Raw genomic sequence first — 15658 nt, 5'->3', positions numbered from 1 at the left:
TTTTGTTTTTGTTCAATTTCAACCCCACTAGCTACACTGTAGTTACAGTACAATTATCTGGTAAACTATTTTTTTCAATCCATTTTTAGCTATTTCCAGGCGCAAAATATTTATGTAAGATATGTATCTTTTTTATTTAAATTGAATCTGAAGCAAGACGCAAATGGATGCGAGATGCAAATCGAATACTAGTATATACGAGGGTCATTCATTAAATATTGCAGCCTATGGTTTTCCATTAAATATATGTAGAATTTCAAGTTTTTCTTTTCACGGTCTGTTAGATCCATTCATTCCCTCTGACCTGTTGATAACCGCACGCATTTTGCTTTAGTATTCATAAAGTTCTTGTATTTCAAAGACAGCATGGTCACTACACTGAAGGAGTTTTAGTTCAAAGATGGCCCCTCAGGCGAAAGTGGAAATGAGAGCCTATATGAGAAACTGTGTATTGCTAGGGAAATCCTTAAAAGACACCTACAAGGAGATGCTTGCTATATATGTGAAGGCTGTAATTTCACACAGTACAGTTTGTAGATGGATGAAGAAATTCAAACACGGAGAAACAAGTCTGGAAAATCGAACACGCACAGGACGATCAAATTGTGTAATGATTCAGAGAAACATTGATGTTGTGGGTATTATGATACCAGAGGATGCAAGATACACAATAAAAGACATTGCCAGGGCCTTCCTGATATCAACGGGAACCGTACATAAAGTTTTAACAAAAGCACTCAATCTGAGGAAAGTTTCAGTCAGGTGGGTGCCTCATTTGCTAACTGAAGAACAAAAGAAAACAAGAGTAAAAATGGCAAAAGAACTCCTTAAATTGTTTAAGAACTGTGACAAAAGAAAACTATCAAGTATCATAACAGGTGATGAGACTTGGATTTATCATTTTGAGACTCAAAGAAAGGTGAATAATAGAATGTGGCTTCAAAGAGGCAGGGGAAGGCCAATAATTGCAAGGAGATGTCAGAGTTTCAAAAAGGTTTTGTACAGTATTATCTTTAATTTTAGAGGTGGAATTGTTCAAATTCCTACACCTAAAAGAAGGCCTGTTAATGGTTTGTTTTATAAGAACAGAGTATTGAACAGAGTGGAACAAGTTTTCTGAAATAGACGCCAAAAGACATGTCTTCGGGGAATGTATTTGTTGCATGACAACGCTGCCGCGCACAAACAGAGATGTAAAGGAGTTTCTGAGGAGAGAAAGAGTTGTAGAGTTATAATACCCGCCATATTCGCCGGACCTGAGTCCATGCGGCTTTTTTCTCTTTCCTAAGCTGAAGAAAATGTTATCTGGAAGACGCTATAACTCTAGATCGGCCCTTGGAAGTGCTGTTCATCAGTGTCTTTTGGGTATCCCACAGAATGAGTATGCTGCGCCTTCCGGTCTTGGATAAAAAGACTTGAGACGTGTGTAAGAGTAAATGGGGAATAGTGTGAAGGATTAATGAAATAAATCATTTGATAAACAAGCTGTGTTTTATTTTATTTAACCAATTGCATTATATTTTGAATGGCCCTCATACAAGTGTATCCATTTTCATGAAATGAAACTTCTAAAAATTTGTTTGCAACCCGCATGTACATGGAAGTAGTTGGTAAATAGAAATTAATTTTCAATGACCACGCATGTGACCTGAATATATACTCATTAAAGCATGTTTATACGGCTTGTATTTCAAGAAACTGTGTGTTTGTATGTGGAACTCTGTTTACGAGGGAAGTAAGAAGAAAGCAATTCTCACAATTCATCATCATAATTCATCAATTCAATAAAACTAAATGTTTGGAAATCAACTTAGAAATGAAATACTCCTTCGCGGCGTTAATTTCAATGATTGAGAGTACGCGCTGAGTTTACGTGCAGTATCCACTCATTGCATTGTAACGTCAAATGTTTTGACTGTAACATGAAACATGAAATTCACGAATGCTGTATATTTTATTTCTTACAATTTTTAATTGTTCCGTCATAATTATCATATGGTTGTTCCAACTTGACAAGTAGGAAAAGTTCTAGGAAATGGGATATTGACACTATCAAAAAACTCTAAACATAGACAAATTATAAAAAAAAAAGAAGTACTTTTTGAATATATTTTTATGTTGATAATGTGAAAACATGTCATGGTGTGAAAACTCTAACGACGTGCGTCAGCTTTATTGATTTCGTAAGGAAAGCAATGCAGTTAATGCAGATATGCCGGAATTATAAATATATTCTATTTGATATTATAGATTATAACTAGATATCATTGTGATGACACAAAAGGGTCCGCTCTGTGGTATTGTTTGCTAAGTTCAAGGTCCATAACTCTTTCAAACAAAGGTCAACAAAGCCAAAACTCTAAACATGATCTGTAACCCATATATTTAAGTTCCTGTGTAACGCACGCACAGACTGATCTTTAAAAATCTTTAGTCCATGATTTTACAAAACTGCATGTTATTGATCTCTTATATGTATAACAGATACCTTAAAATGGGAACAATTACATTAACCAATTAACAAAAACTATTTGCAGGATATTGTTGAACAATCAATGTCTGCATCAGGAATGCTGGTCATGGTAAGTGTACATTTCCCAGAATACTTCCATCATTTTATATCTCTATATAAAGTAAATGCTAGTTGAGATTAAACAAGGAGTATTATGTGACAGTTACTGCGTATTAACTTATATCTTGCATGCATGTTGGCATGCTTCAATCTAGCTGTTTATTATATATCTTAATATATTTTATTGAAATGCTAACATCAACTTTATATTGAAATGGGAAACCTTTAATGATATTATTGCAAGATATAGCTCAATATTTGATATTGCATGTTCGAATTTTGCGCCATGTCTGTTTCATGCCTTTTTAACTGCAATGATGAGATTAAATTTAGATGAAAAATAGAGTTTGATTATTCTATATTCAGTATTTCTAAAAAGATTTGATATTTGGTGTCAGATCTAAAATGTATTGTTACGCTTACTTTTTAGTGAAAACAAAGTAACCATACCGGTTCTTAGAGTGTAGGTATGTGGTGGTGAAGAGAGTAAAAGAATGGGAGATGGAAGGGGGTGGAAAAAGGAAGGATAGCAAGGGAAGGAAAAGGGAAAGGATAGTGTAGGAAAAAATAAAGAGAGAGGAGGGGGAAAAGAAGGAAGGTGCGGGAAAGGAAAAAGAGAGAAAGGGGGAAAGGAGGTGTGAAAAGAGAGAAAGGAAAAGGGAAGGGAGGTACAGGTAGAGATAAAGAAAGAGGAAGGGAGACGCGGGAAGAGATAAGAGAGAGAGGGAAAGGAGGTGTGAGAAGAGATAAGGAGAGGGAGGGGGTATTGAGGTGTGAGAAGAGATCAAGAAGGGTAGGGTGAAGTGATGTGCGAGAAGAGATCAAGAGAGGGAGGAGGAAAGAGAAGGAAGGTACGGGGAGAGAAAAAGAGAGGTACGGGAGAAGAAGGGAGGCACGAGAAGAGATAAAGAGAGGGGACAAATGGGAAGGGAGGTGAGAGATAATATACCCATAAACATCTGTAAAAATATGAAGTGCTATATTTCAAGATCACATATATAGTTCTATAAGGAGTAAATGGAACGCTAAAGATATGTCACTATGTATTATACGAATTAAAGTTATTATAAAATACTATTCGCATTTTCTTCACGTTCTGTGTTTGGATATGTCACCTGTGACTTTATAGTTGACAAAGACCTGTTGGTATGTTGGAGAGTTTTAGTTTGAAAGGCAAGGTTAATATGCTAGCTCGAGAAAAACTCCACTAAATGATAACAGTTCATGCCAGAATTAATTAGTTTATAAATGTATATCATTATTGCATTAATAATGATTCAGTTAAATAAGCATAAAACAACTGTAATATAAAGAATTCGTCTCCTATATGCCAGCTGCTGTTAAAATTCCAGTTGGATGTTTTCTTCAATATGTTACAGAGGCGTGGATCCAACGTGTTGTTTTGATAGAATGCAGATATTCAAAATAACATCTCTTATTCAATTTTAAAGAAAAAATTATTTCACATTATTATAGATGATATAATAATGTCTTTAATTTAAAAAGCCGATTAGTGTAAAAAAACAACAACAACCCAACCCCAATTCAGATGAGGACCCCGGAATCGCGAATCAGTGATGCATGTAGTCTAGGAGTAGCAGAACCCCATCAATCCACGAGATGTCAGTCTTTGAAGGGACTGTAAGCCCAAGTTGGGATTCGTTCATTTAATATTTTGAATGAGTTGCTACCAGAAGAAGTTGGTCATCTTTTTAAAGAACATCTCGCTTGCTTGCTTGATTTGGTGGTGTGGCCCTTGAATGATGAGTCGATAAGTCTGGGGAGTACAATTAACTGAAGAAACATTAAAACAGCGCTTTAGTAAGTAAGAAATTCCAACATTAGCCAGGCGTCATCGCCCTTTTACTAAGCAAAAACATGAAGAGAGGATTGAGAGGTTTTCCAAGAGAATTTACTCTCTTGCCATGGATGGGTTTGGAAATTACGATGGTGACATCGTGGAAGGGGCTGTATTTGAGGCATATCCCAGAGGTGTCGTGATAAAGACGCAGCTATAAGAGCAATGAACAAAAAAACCCAGTTAAGTACAGAAAAATCTTCAAATATGCAAAAACAACAATAGCAAATCACAAAGCATTGTATGGGAAGAAGCAAAATACTTGCGCTCATCGCCAAGTTTCAGTGTCAAGCCGAAAACAGTCGCCTGCTAAGCCTGTTCAACCTTCAGTCCAAATTGCTCCTTCAAGCAGATGAAACGCTTAGTGGAGAAACAACCATTGACACAGCAGCAATGACGACCTTAGTAAACTATTACCGAACTCCAGTTACATTAATGCAGAAGTCGTGAAGTTAAAAGGGCTCGGATGACAAATTGTTCACCATACCATCTATTACATTGACACTAGGACAAAAGCACACGAGACAGTGGGATTGTTGTGCTGTGCAGATGATATCTGTGCTGTACATCTGTACACCACAGCAATCTCACTAGGTCATGTGACTTTGTATGCAGAATACAGACCGAACTATAGGGACTAGGACTGTCAAACTTCGTACACATACTCCTCATGTCAAGTGGAGGACGCCTTTTGTTCTTCAAGGTTAGAGGTCAAAGGTCAAGATGGTAGTGTCACTTAGTAGGAAAACAATTTAGGAAGGACACAGACCAAATTATAAGATTCAGGATCTTACAACTTGGTACATTTGATAATCGTGATGAGAGGAAGATGCCTATTGTTTCCAAAGGTCAAGGTCATAGTATCACTTTGTATGAAAGCTTTGTAGACAGGATACAAACCAAACCATAAACTCCAGGATCTTACAACTTGGTACATATGTTCAACATGATAAGAGGAAGATGTCTACCGGTATTGTTTTTAAGGTCAAGGTCGTAGTATCAGTCCATAGGAAAGCCTTGTGGGTAGAATACAGACTGAATTATCGGTGCTAGGACCGTCGAACGTGGTACACATACTCCTCATGCCAAGTGGAGGACGCATTTTGTTCTTCAAGGTCATAGTCATAGTATCACTTAGTAGGCAAATCTTGTAGGCAGGATACAGACCGAACCGTTGGAGCTAGGACCGTCAAACTTGATACAGATACACCTTATGTCAAGCGGAGGATGCCTATTTTTTCTCAAGGTTAAATGTCTAAGTTGTAGTATTACTTAGTAGAAAAACATTGTTCTCTTTACGGATACAGATACTGCCCTGAAATTTAGTCACGCCGCAGTGGTCTAGAGGTAGAGCGTTCGCCCCGCATGCGGAAAGTCTGGGTTCGAATCCCGGCCACGACAGACCTAAGTCGTTAAAATAGGTAATGGCAGTTCCTTTGCCAAACGCTCGGAAACAGGTGTGAATATCACGGGTCCTCGGAATCATTAAAGGTCAAGCATCCGACAAACTGGTACGCGCCCATGGTTCCAGTTCTCAATGTTCACATATGCGTTAATCTTAAAAGATTCAATGAAAAAACATTTTATGCTTCCGAATTTGGATGACAGTTCGCCAAAGCTCAGAGGAGCAACCATTTTCTCGAAATTAGATGCGTTGGGTGGATTCTATCAAATTCCGCTGCATCCGAGTAGTTGTGAGCTGACAACATTCATTACTCCTAAGGGTCGATATTGTTTTCGTCGAGTGCCATTCGGAATCACTTCGGCACCGGAAATATTTCAGAAGAAAATGACGGAATCATTGGACGGTCTTGGCGGAATCGAAGTCATAATAGATGACATTCTTGTGTACGGAAAGACTCGCGAAGAGCACGACAAACATTTAGATGCTTTGCTTGAGAGAATTCATCATTCCGGCCTCAAGTTGAATCGCGATAAATGTGAGTTCCGGAAGTCTGAGTACTTTGGACATGTCATTAGCTCCGAGGGCATCAGACCTAGTAATAACCGTATCGAGGTGATTAGGAAATTGAAACCACCGTCAACCGTATCTGAATTGCGTCGCTTAGTAGGAATGATAAACTACCTTTGAAGGTTCGTTCCAGACCTTGCTACCGTTATCAGTCCCTTGACTGATCTTTTGAAGTCCAACGTCGCGTGGGTATGGGACTCTGCACAGGACATCGCGCTGAGAGAAGTGAAACAGTTACTTACTCGTGCGCCAGTTCTGACATTTTACATGTATGATCCACATAAGCCAATTGTCGTGAGTGCTGATGCGAGTAGTTTTAGACTTGGAACTGCGTTGTTCCAACAGGAAAGGAACGATCATTAACCAAACATGTTCCGGGAAAGTGCTTAGTTGTTCCAGATAACTTGTCTGATGGATTCCATGGAACCGAATGGAAAACTTAACTAAGGAGATTGCATGCTACGTAGATTCAATCAACAGTACGGGGCCGATCACTGATAAACGTCTTGATCGAATCAGAAGTGCTACAGAGAAGGATCACACTCTGCAGGATGAGATAAATTACACGAGATATGGATGGCCGTCACACATAAATGCTGTTCGAAATGGAATATTTTGCATCTCGTAGCGAGTTATCGATTTCCAATAGTATAGTTTCCAATTGTATAGGGACCGAATAGTTGTACCAGAATCGCTCCGGATTGATATTCTGAACAGTTTACATGGAGGTCACGCTGGACTCAATAAATGCCGTGCATTGGCTCAAACAATGGTTTAGTGGCCAGGAATATCAAAGGACATACATAACAAAATTGCTACTTGTTCGTTTTGCCAGATTCATAGACCGTCACAACATCGGGAACCACTCAAGGTTACAGCCCTCGCTGAAAGACCGTGGCAGAAGATAGTATCAGATCTCTGTGAACTAAAAGGGAAACACTAATTAGTCGTTACAGACTGCTATTCGCGTTTCCTTGAAATAGCATACCTCGAATATATCACTAGTGAACAGGTCACTGGGAAAATGAAAAACATGTTTTTGCGTTGGGGCATTCCAGAGGAAGTCGTTTCAGATAACGGCACACAGTTCACCTCTGACTTATTTCGTTCATTCGCAGAGGAGTATGGTTTCAGACAAACATTTACTACAAGTCCGCATTATCCGCAAGGGAATGGAGCAGCGGAGAGTGCAGTCATGGTTGCAAAGAAGATTCTTTAACAGGATGATGTATTTAAAGCATTACTAGCTTACCGATCAACTCCGTTGGAAGCCACTGGTGTAAGTCCAGCACAGCTGCTTATGGGTCGTAAAATACGTAATCTAGTTCCGACTTTACCGGAGGCTTTCGCACCAGGATGGCCTGACCGTGATGAGGTGTACCTCAAGGATTCGAAATATAAAGACCGATACAAACTGCGATATGACCACCGATATTCCGCTAAACTTTTACCCAGTTTGCATACCGGAGATACTGCACTTGTGAATTAAAACGGACAAAGACAAATTGTGGATTGCACAGGGGACAGTTCGAGAAACTGATCCAGAAAACAGATCTTTTGTTGTTGAAAAGGCCGAAAGGATACTATCGCAGAAACCGACGACATCTGCAGTCTACCGGGTGTGACAGTCCCGCAAGTGATTACTCATTCACATCGGTCGTACCAGATGAACTGACCGATACAGGTGTGCCGCATGAAACCACAGAGTCACCGCATGAGCAGTCTAATGTTCCGAAATCTCCTGAAAAGGTTCATGTCGCAAATCAACCAGCAAAATGTAATGCGTCCCAGCCAGTGATCACTCGTAGTGGATGCATTATCCGCAAACCAGCTAAACTTGACAATTATGTTTGTTAAATTTACTTAATGATGATGTTTGTTAAATTGGTGACAATCATTTTCGTGTTTTGAATGGAACAGAAAATTTTGAGTTCTATTTTTCAGGGTATGAAATATAATTTGACTATTAATGGGATTGTACTTTACTTAAAGATAGATGTTACGAAATTAGTAAGTTATCCCTCTTTGTACATGTGTATGAGTTTTGTGTATCTTGTGACAGCTTCAGTGTAAATTGTGACGTAATTGATTTTTGTGTAGATGAATTAAATGTCGTTCAGTTAACACGTGCTTTAGTGATTCTCCGCGCTTACAGAGCCCTCATTATTTATGAGTTAGTACGGACGAAGCATACCACTATATTTATTTGAAGTTAAAATATATAGAATAAGTAACGATTAATATTTCATTTAAACGTGCGTAGTTGGACAGAATGGACATTTAGAATTTGTTAGGGCCAGGAAATCAATAGACGTAAAAAAAAAATCGCGTTTGTTGTGTATTGTTTCGCTTTATTTCCGTAATACACATCAATATTGACATTTCAAACACTCCATGTACACGCAAGTTTACCACAATTTATCGCCTGCCCTCACAGTACCCTCTTGTACAGACCAACGAATTATTTACCGACTTGTAAATTACTCGTGAAGATATCGATTTTGGCTTCTATTTGTTTGATTTGCTTATTTGCAGACCACTTTGAAACGGGCGAAAAAATAATCGAATGATCTGTTTTGCGGGCATTCTGTCATCTGATGAACAATGCTGTCAAATCTTACAATTTAGGCCGACTAAATTCAAGGAACTGGAGAAGAGTGTTGAGGGAGTTTCTAACATTTATGGTGATACTTGAAATTTTCCGTTTGACTTTTTTGGTTTTATTTTTTCCTAGTTACAAACTATTTTACTGTCCAACAATGAACCGAGAACAGCGAAAGCGAATCACACAAAACATCACAAATTTGAAAGAGCGCCTCGTGGACCTCGACCCCATCATTGACAGGCTGATAGAGAAGGATGTGTTTACCTTGGAACACCGAGAGAGGATAGAACATGTGAGCCCCTGTATCCCGCAGAAGAAATTCAATGAATTCATCCAACTGCTGCTGTCCTCCCCGGAACCTAACACCTACTTTGTGTTTTTGGAGGCCCTGAACGAGGAGAGACACCATTATATGGCAGAGAGACTGCAGAACACGGTCATAAGCGGTACAGTGACTACCACAGTATTCTCTCTCTCTCTCTCTCTCTCTCTCTCTCTCTCTCTCTCTTATGAATCAATGCTCAAAAGAAGACGAAATACATGTAGACTGTTCGTTTGGAGAACAGACAACATTTTGGCGAATGAGGGCGTATCAATTGCATTGTACATGTCCGTGAGGTACATTGACTATTTATGTATGTAAAAGTTTTACAATGATCCATGTTCAACATATGGAATTAGGGGGCATCAGAAAGTTTGAGCGACGGGTTGGAAAAGGGGGACCAATTCATATTTCCACCAGCATCATAATATTATTTCTTTTGTGAGGATCCGGGTTAAAATAGGTCCTCAGTACCCCTTGATTGTCGTAGGAGGCGACTAAATGGGGCGGTCCTTCGGATGACAGCGTAAAAACCGAGACCCCGTGTCACAGCAGGTGTGGCACGATAAAGACCCCTCCGTACTCAAAGGCCGTATATAAGCGCCGAGCATAGGCCTAAATTTTGCAGCCCTTCACCGGCAATGGTGACATCTCCATATGAGTAAACAATTCTCGAGCGTAATAATTGCTAATTCAAAAGTACTACGCAGCTGTTGAATCCCTTATCATCAACAAATACATGATAAGCTTGTGCAAACTTCGCTACTCCAGTGACCACAAATATCGTACATAGTTGTGTTCGCTGCTCCAATGTTGCAGATATTGGCGCAAGCTTCAAAGAATGGCTGCAAATAATTTGTTTTATTTCATCGACCGTCATGAATTTGTCATTTTTTCCTCATCCCCTCTCCTTTTTTTCAAAATTATTGGGGCGGCATCTGTATAACGCGATTAGTTCCTTATTAAGATTGCATCTACTTAGATCGGCGTAAGTGGTGTACATGTACATATATCCAATTTATGTACATGTAAATGATTTCATGACCATTGGATATTCATGTCTCAGGATATAAGATATAACACACTATACTCGCATGTCTCAGGATATAAGATATAACACACTATACTCGCATGTCTCAGGATATAAGATATAACACACTATACTCGCATGTCTCAGGATATAAGATATAACACACTATACTCGCATGCATTAATCATATAAGCAAAACCATCAAAATTCAGTTTGCTATTTACGTTTTATATTCTGTAGATTTTATTTCAGATAAAATGTAAAATCTAATTGCAAACCACATGTATCTTATTATACTTATAGCTTAACATAGTTCAAATTATTATCCAAGGTTATAAATATACTCAAATTTCACATGGCGTATGAAAATATGATAATATATAATTTTTCAAGATTTGGGGGGGGGGGGGGGGGTGTACTTGTTGTAGAGCTTATAGCTTTTGAAATGATACGTCAACATAAATTTTCTTAAGCAAATCCTTATTCTGAGATGATAATCGGTAAATTAAATACAATTTATTCAAGGTTTAGTCCATAAAAATTGGGGGGAAAGACCAATACTGACATCAAATGGTATTATCAACAGTATTTCTTTTAACATGTTTGGGCTTACAAATATGAAACATATGAAAATACTTATTCATATTTATTAAAATAAATGATTACATATCATTAAATAATGTGTATATAGTCTATGTTGCTTATTTAAGCCCATTTGTTTGGGGAAATAATAATTATTAAGAAAAATAAGAAGGAGGAGTACATTTTCATTAATGCTGATTATATGTGGATGGGGTGCTTACTTTTGATCGAGAAGCAATAACAATGAAAATAGCATGTTAACATATATATTTTCAAAGTTTATCTATATGGCATGTCATACGTTGCAATATTTGATCTTTTCTATTTGTATTGTAAAATTTTCCATTTGTATTCTATATTTTCCATTTGCATTGCATAATTTTTATATGCATTGTATAATTTCCATTTGCATTGTAAATTTTTTAATTTGTATTCGATATTTTCTATTCATATTGTATAATTTTCCATTTGTATTCTATATTTTCCATTTGTATTATATAAGTTTTTCTTTTGCATTGTATAATTTCCATTTTGCATTGCAAAATCTTTCATTTGCATTGTATCCGAGGGATTGTTTATTTTGATTCGTTACGAAGGATTTCATTAGTTTAGGTCCCACTTATATTTAGCCGTCACCAGCTGTAGGTGTCGTACCACAAATTGACTTGCTATGCTCTGCGCACAGTGGCGTAGCAGTAGGGGTTGATGTCTGCTTTTAAGGTCACATTATCTGAAAGACCCTTGATTTTCACTTTTAAATAGCCATGCATATGGGGAAGTATTAGCATCACTGAAGAGACATTATTTGTCGAAATGCGCATCTGGTGCATCAAAATTGGTACCGTATAAGTTTTACATTATGACCCCTGGGTCGAGGCCTCTGCTGGTGGAATGTTAGTCCCCGAGGGTCTCTACAGCCCAGTAGATAAGTACTTCGTTACTAGCTTGAAAATACGGATGTATATTTAATTGCTGTTATAAAATTTAGAAACTCATTTCAAAATTAAGGATTATCTCCCTCATGCATAGCTCTTATCCTTGGACGAATTTGGCTCCACTTGTTTGGCACGCTGTTTTTAGCTATATTTAGATCTAAAACTTCATAGTTATTTCGGATTTCAAACATTTCGGTTGAGCATCACTGAAGAGACATTATTTGTCGAAATGCGCATCTGGTGCATCAAAATTGGTACTGTATAAGTTTTACATTAGCTATATTTACGTCTAAGGTTTGATGCAGCCATGACACGAGTAGAATTCGAACATGCGACCTCACGGTTACGAACCAAAGGGTATATCACTGAACTACACGACCGGTTTTATATAGTAGCCTTTCCCCCCGGAAAAATGACTATATAGTAGATCTTCCTCCAACGGAAATGTGGCTATATAGTAGGATTTTCCCCCTTTTATAGCCAGATGACACCCCCCCCCCCCCAGGAAAACGTACTATATAGTAGACCCCCCCCCCCCCTCTTTTCATTCCGGTTACGTTTACGGCGGACCATTCCCATATACATATTTTTTCCATTCTGAAATTAATCATTTTCTGGCTATTCATTTCTTTATATCCTAAATGGAGAGTTAATTTCCGAATTCCCTTGATTGGGATTTTTGGAAACATTTATTATTCAACAAATATTGCATTCAGTCAAATGTTATGTAAAACAATCATATATTTAGAATGTAAAACAGAATATTTCGTGCATGTAAAACAGCACCTTTTTAGGCAACTCAGAATTTCTTAGTTAAACAAATAAGTATTTATCGCATGAGAAATCAAAATGGTCTCTCTGCATTTGATTAACACAAAAGCTTTTCATACAGATAGTGGAGTAAAACTTAAATTCTACAACTCTGTTGATTCCAAATTGCCGCTACTACGTAACTCGCTAGACATGATTCTTTTTAGCACCTCATTGTGAGAAATTGGGATTTTTCAATTGAATTAGAGGTTTTTGAGAGGAACCCCCCCCCCCCCCCCAACTGTTATCGGGTCATTGGTGGATTAATAGATGTGAAAATGTTATTGAAATATAATCGTGACTATTCCAGGCGGTGCAACTCCCAGCTGTACTGTCAGTACTTTGATTTATACATATTCTTTTACAAAAATTCTCCAAAGATGAATTTATTTTGAATCTGACAGATGGACAACGTCATCATACTTAATCCCATACGAAGAATATTCTGGAAAAATTTTGATTTTTAACATGCACTCCTAAAACTTTTTAGCTCATCTGAGCTGAAAGCTTAAATATTTTGCCATCTCAATTTATTACATGTACATGTTCATACATGTATATTACATATCCTAAAAGATCCTAGATTGTTTTAAAATATAAAAATGAAGACTCGGGGTAATATTTCGTACATCTTGTATTAAAATCTTTTGCATAGTACCCCCCCCTACCCTATGGAATTTTGAAATTTCAATTTTTACTATATATTTGCACCCAAAAATATGTTGGACCCCCTGGTAAAATTGGGTCTATACCTAAAATATTTGGACCCCCTGGGAATATTACCTGAATACATCCCTGACTTGGGTTGGTTTCGTTTCGTAGGCTCGTTTCGATTTCGTTTCGTACAGGTGCCCTAATGATAAAAAACAAAACAAAATGACGGCCTCAAACCATTTGTTTCATCTAAAAAATTCCAAGTAAGCATGTTTAGACAATAATGATAATGCATTGTACATTCATTATTTCAAAACATTGAAAATGAATCCTCATGACAATATAAAAGGTACGTAAAATGATGGTACATACAATCTTTCTTTTTATACAATGCCTTTTGTTCCGCAGTTCAGACTGTGCGTTACCATGGTTATCAGGAAACGTTTTCTTTCTTTATTTTTGTTTACTTATAAGTTTTTCTTAATACATGAAGAAATTCTTTGCTAATACACACTTCTACTTCACAAACGATGTGTTAGAAAAGCGTAGTTGAAATACAACTTGCGTATCCATACCGACCGCCTCGTGGAGGCCCGTAAAATTCATGATCAAAATTCTAATAATTATATGCGCTTTTCATCAGATGTGTTCAAACATGGGTAGAACATTAGAAATACCAACAAATTAAATTGATATTGTACATGTACTCGAAAATACAGATATCCTACCTTTGAGCATGCTTTTTCATTGTGAACTAGCTGATTCTCTCTCTCTCTCTCTGGTGTCACGGCATTGCATTGCATTTAGCAAATACGGTACAATTCTTGCGAAACGAGGCTCCTGAACTTGACCTCCTCAACATCTCGCACATTACCAAATTCGATAAACGATAACTTAAGATTAATCCAATGAATAGTTGTAACAAACCAAACTCGATGTTAACAATTGGTGGGGACCTAAGGGACGAAGTCCCCTGAAATGTGCATGCTTTCCTGGACAGTTCTATAAATAAAAATAGATCATGTTGGCGGGGGGGGGGGGATTCGCCTTTGCTAGCTACGTATTTTTTAAAAATAACTAGTCCTGCATGGACCTATTCGCGGTAGTTCAGGGCTGGAGGTCGTGAGTTCCAGCCCCGCTCCTGCCACTGCCGCATCAAACTTAGACATAAACATAGGTAGTGATCACAAGGGTAAACGCGTTATCGGCTATTCGATTGTTATCGGACATTCGGTTGAAAGTGGTTTCTGACTGGTAAGTTTATTTGCTTAAAATCATTGTGATTGACGTTCTTGTAGGGCACGACAACCGGTTTGCGTTGAACCGTAAATATTAAAATTCAAGAAAAATGCGCGGATGTATTCTATAGTGTTGATGTAGAAGAATAGGAAGTTTACAAAAGTAGAATTTACCAATTTTGTTAGGCATTTTGGTCACAATTTTTATTGTAAGTAAATGCAACCCGACATTTTCTGCAATTTATCAACCATTACTTACTGCCAACAATATAACATATGGTCAGTGTAATTGAAACAAGTTTTGTCAATCTACAAACAATAGTTTTGATTTTAACTCGTTATCGGAAATCCGGTTGATTGTTTTGAAATGTTATCGGAAACTCCGGTTTTGGTTATCGGTAATTAGGTTGATGTTAATGTATAGGATAGTAAGAATCACACGAATTACTCAGCATTGACCATTTAATGAGTTGTATATGAAATAAAATAAGGTATAAAGACTTCTCTTCTAATAAAAAGTGCAATTAATTGCCCTTTTTTTGGTTTTATACACAAGTTGTATGATCTCTTCATCGGACTTATTTTCTATATGTATATTACATTAAAGTGAGAATAAAAATAACAATCAGATACAAAAATACGTGGAGTTTTGCATCTTTTTATCTTATAACAGAGACATAGAATACTCTCAGTCTGCTTATGGTGACAAACATAATCAGGCCTCAATTGCAATGTTATTCAAATAAGTGTGAATATTTGAATTCATGTACGTACAAGTATATTTGGTGTGAAATTCAAAGAATGCAATGAAAATGAGAAATGTGTCGAAAGAGACAAATATCAAACAATCGGGCAAGAACCAGCCCAATAGCGTAATAACAAATAGCCAGTGAATAAATGTGCTAAGTGCATGACAAAAATACCTTTCTGCATAATAAATTGCATGTTATGCATGATCGGAAAACATGTCCTCATCTGATAGAGAATGACTGTACCAATAATTTAGGGTTTGATCACGATTTACAAAGGGCGTGTATTTATCCCTGTCCATCCATCTCGATTGAGTTTTATGTCCGTGCG

General features: G+C 37.4%; 1 protein-coding gene across 1 annotated transcript in view; it reads left to right on the top strand.

Moving 5' to 3' along the window:
• Positions 1–8498: 8498 nt before the first annotated feature.
• Positions 8499–15658, top strand: part of LOC125653328 (uncharacterized) — a 45180-nt gene continuing 38020 nt past the window's right edge. Inside the window, exon 1 of the mRNA XM_056144795.1 lies at positions 8499–9453. Coding sequence (XP_056000770.1) covers positions 9000–9453 — 454 coding nt within the window. The 5' untranslated portion in view covers positions 8499–8999. The remainder of the gene's footprint in view (positions 9454–15658) is intronic.

This window comes from Ostrea edulis, chromosome 7 (assembly GCF_947568905.1).
Source record: "Ostrea edulis chromosome 7, xbOstEdul1.1, whole genome shotgun sequence".
In the NCBI taxonomy this organism is placed as follows: Eukaryota; Metazoa; Mollusca; class Bivalvia; order Ostreida; family Ostreidae; genus Ostrea; species Ostrea edulis.
The sequence above is the reverse complement of the archived record's forward strand: the minus strand, read 5'-3'. Positions and strand labels throughout refer to the sequence as shown.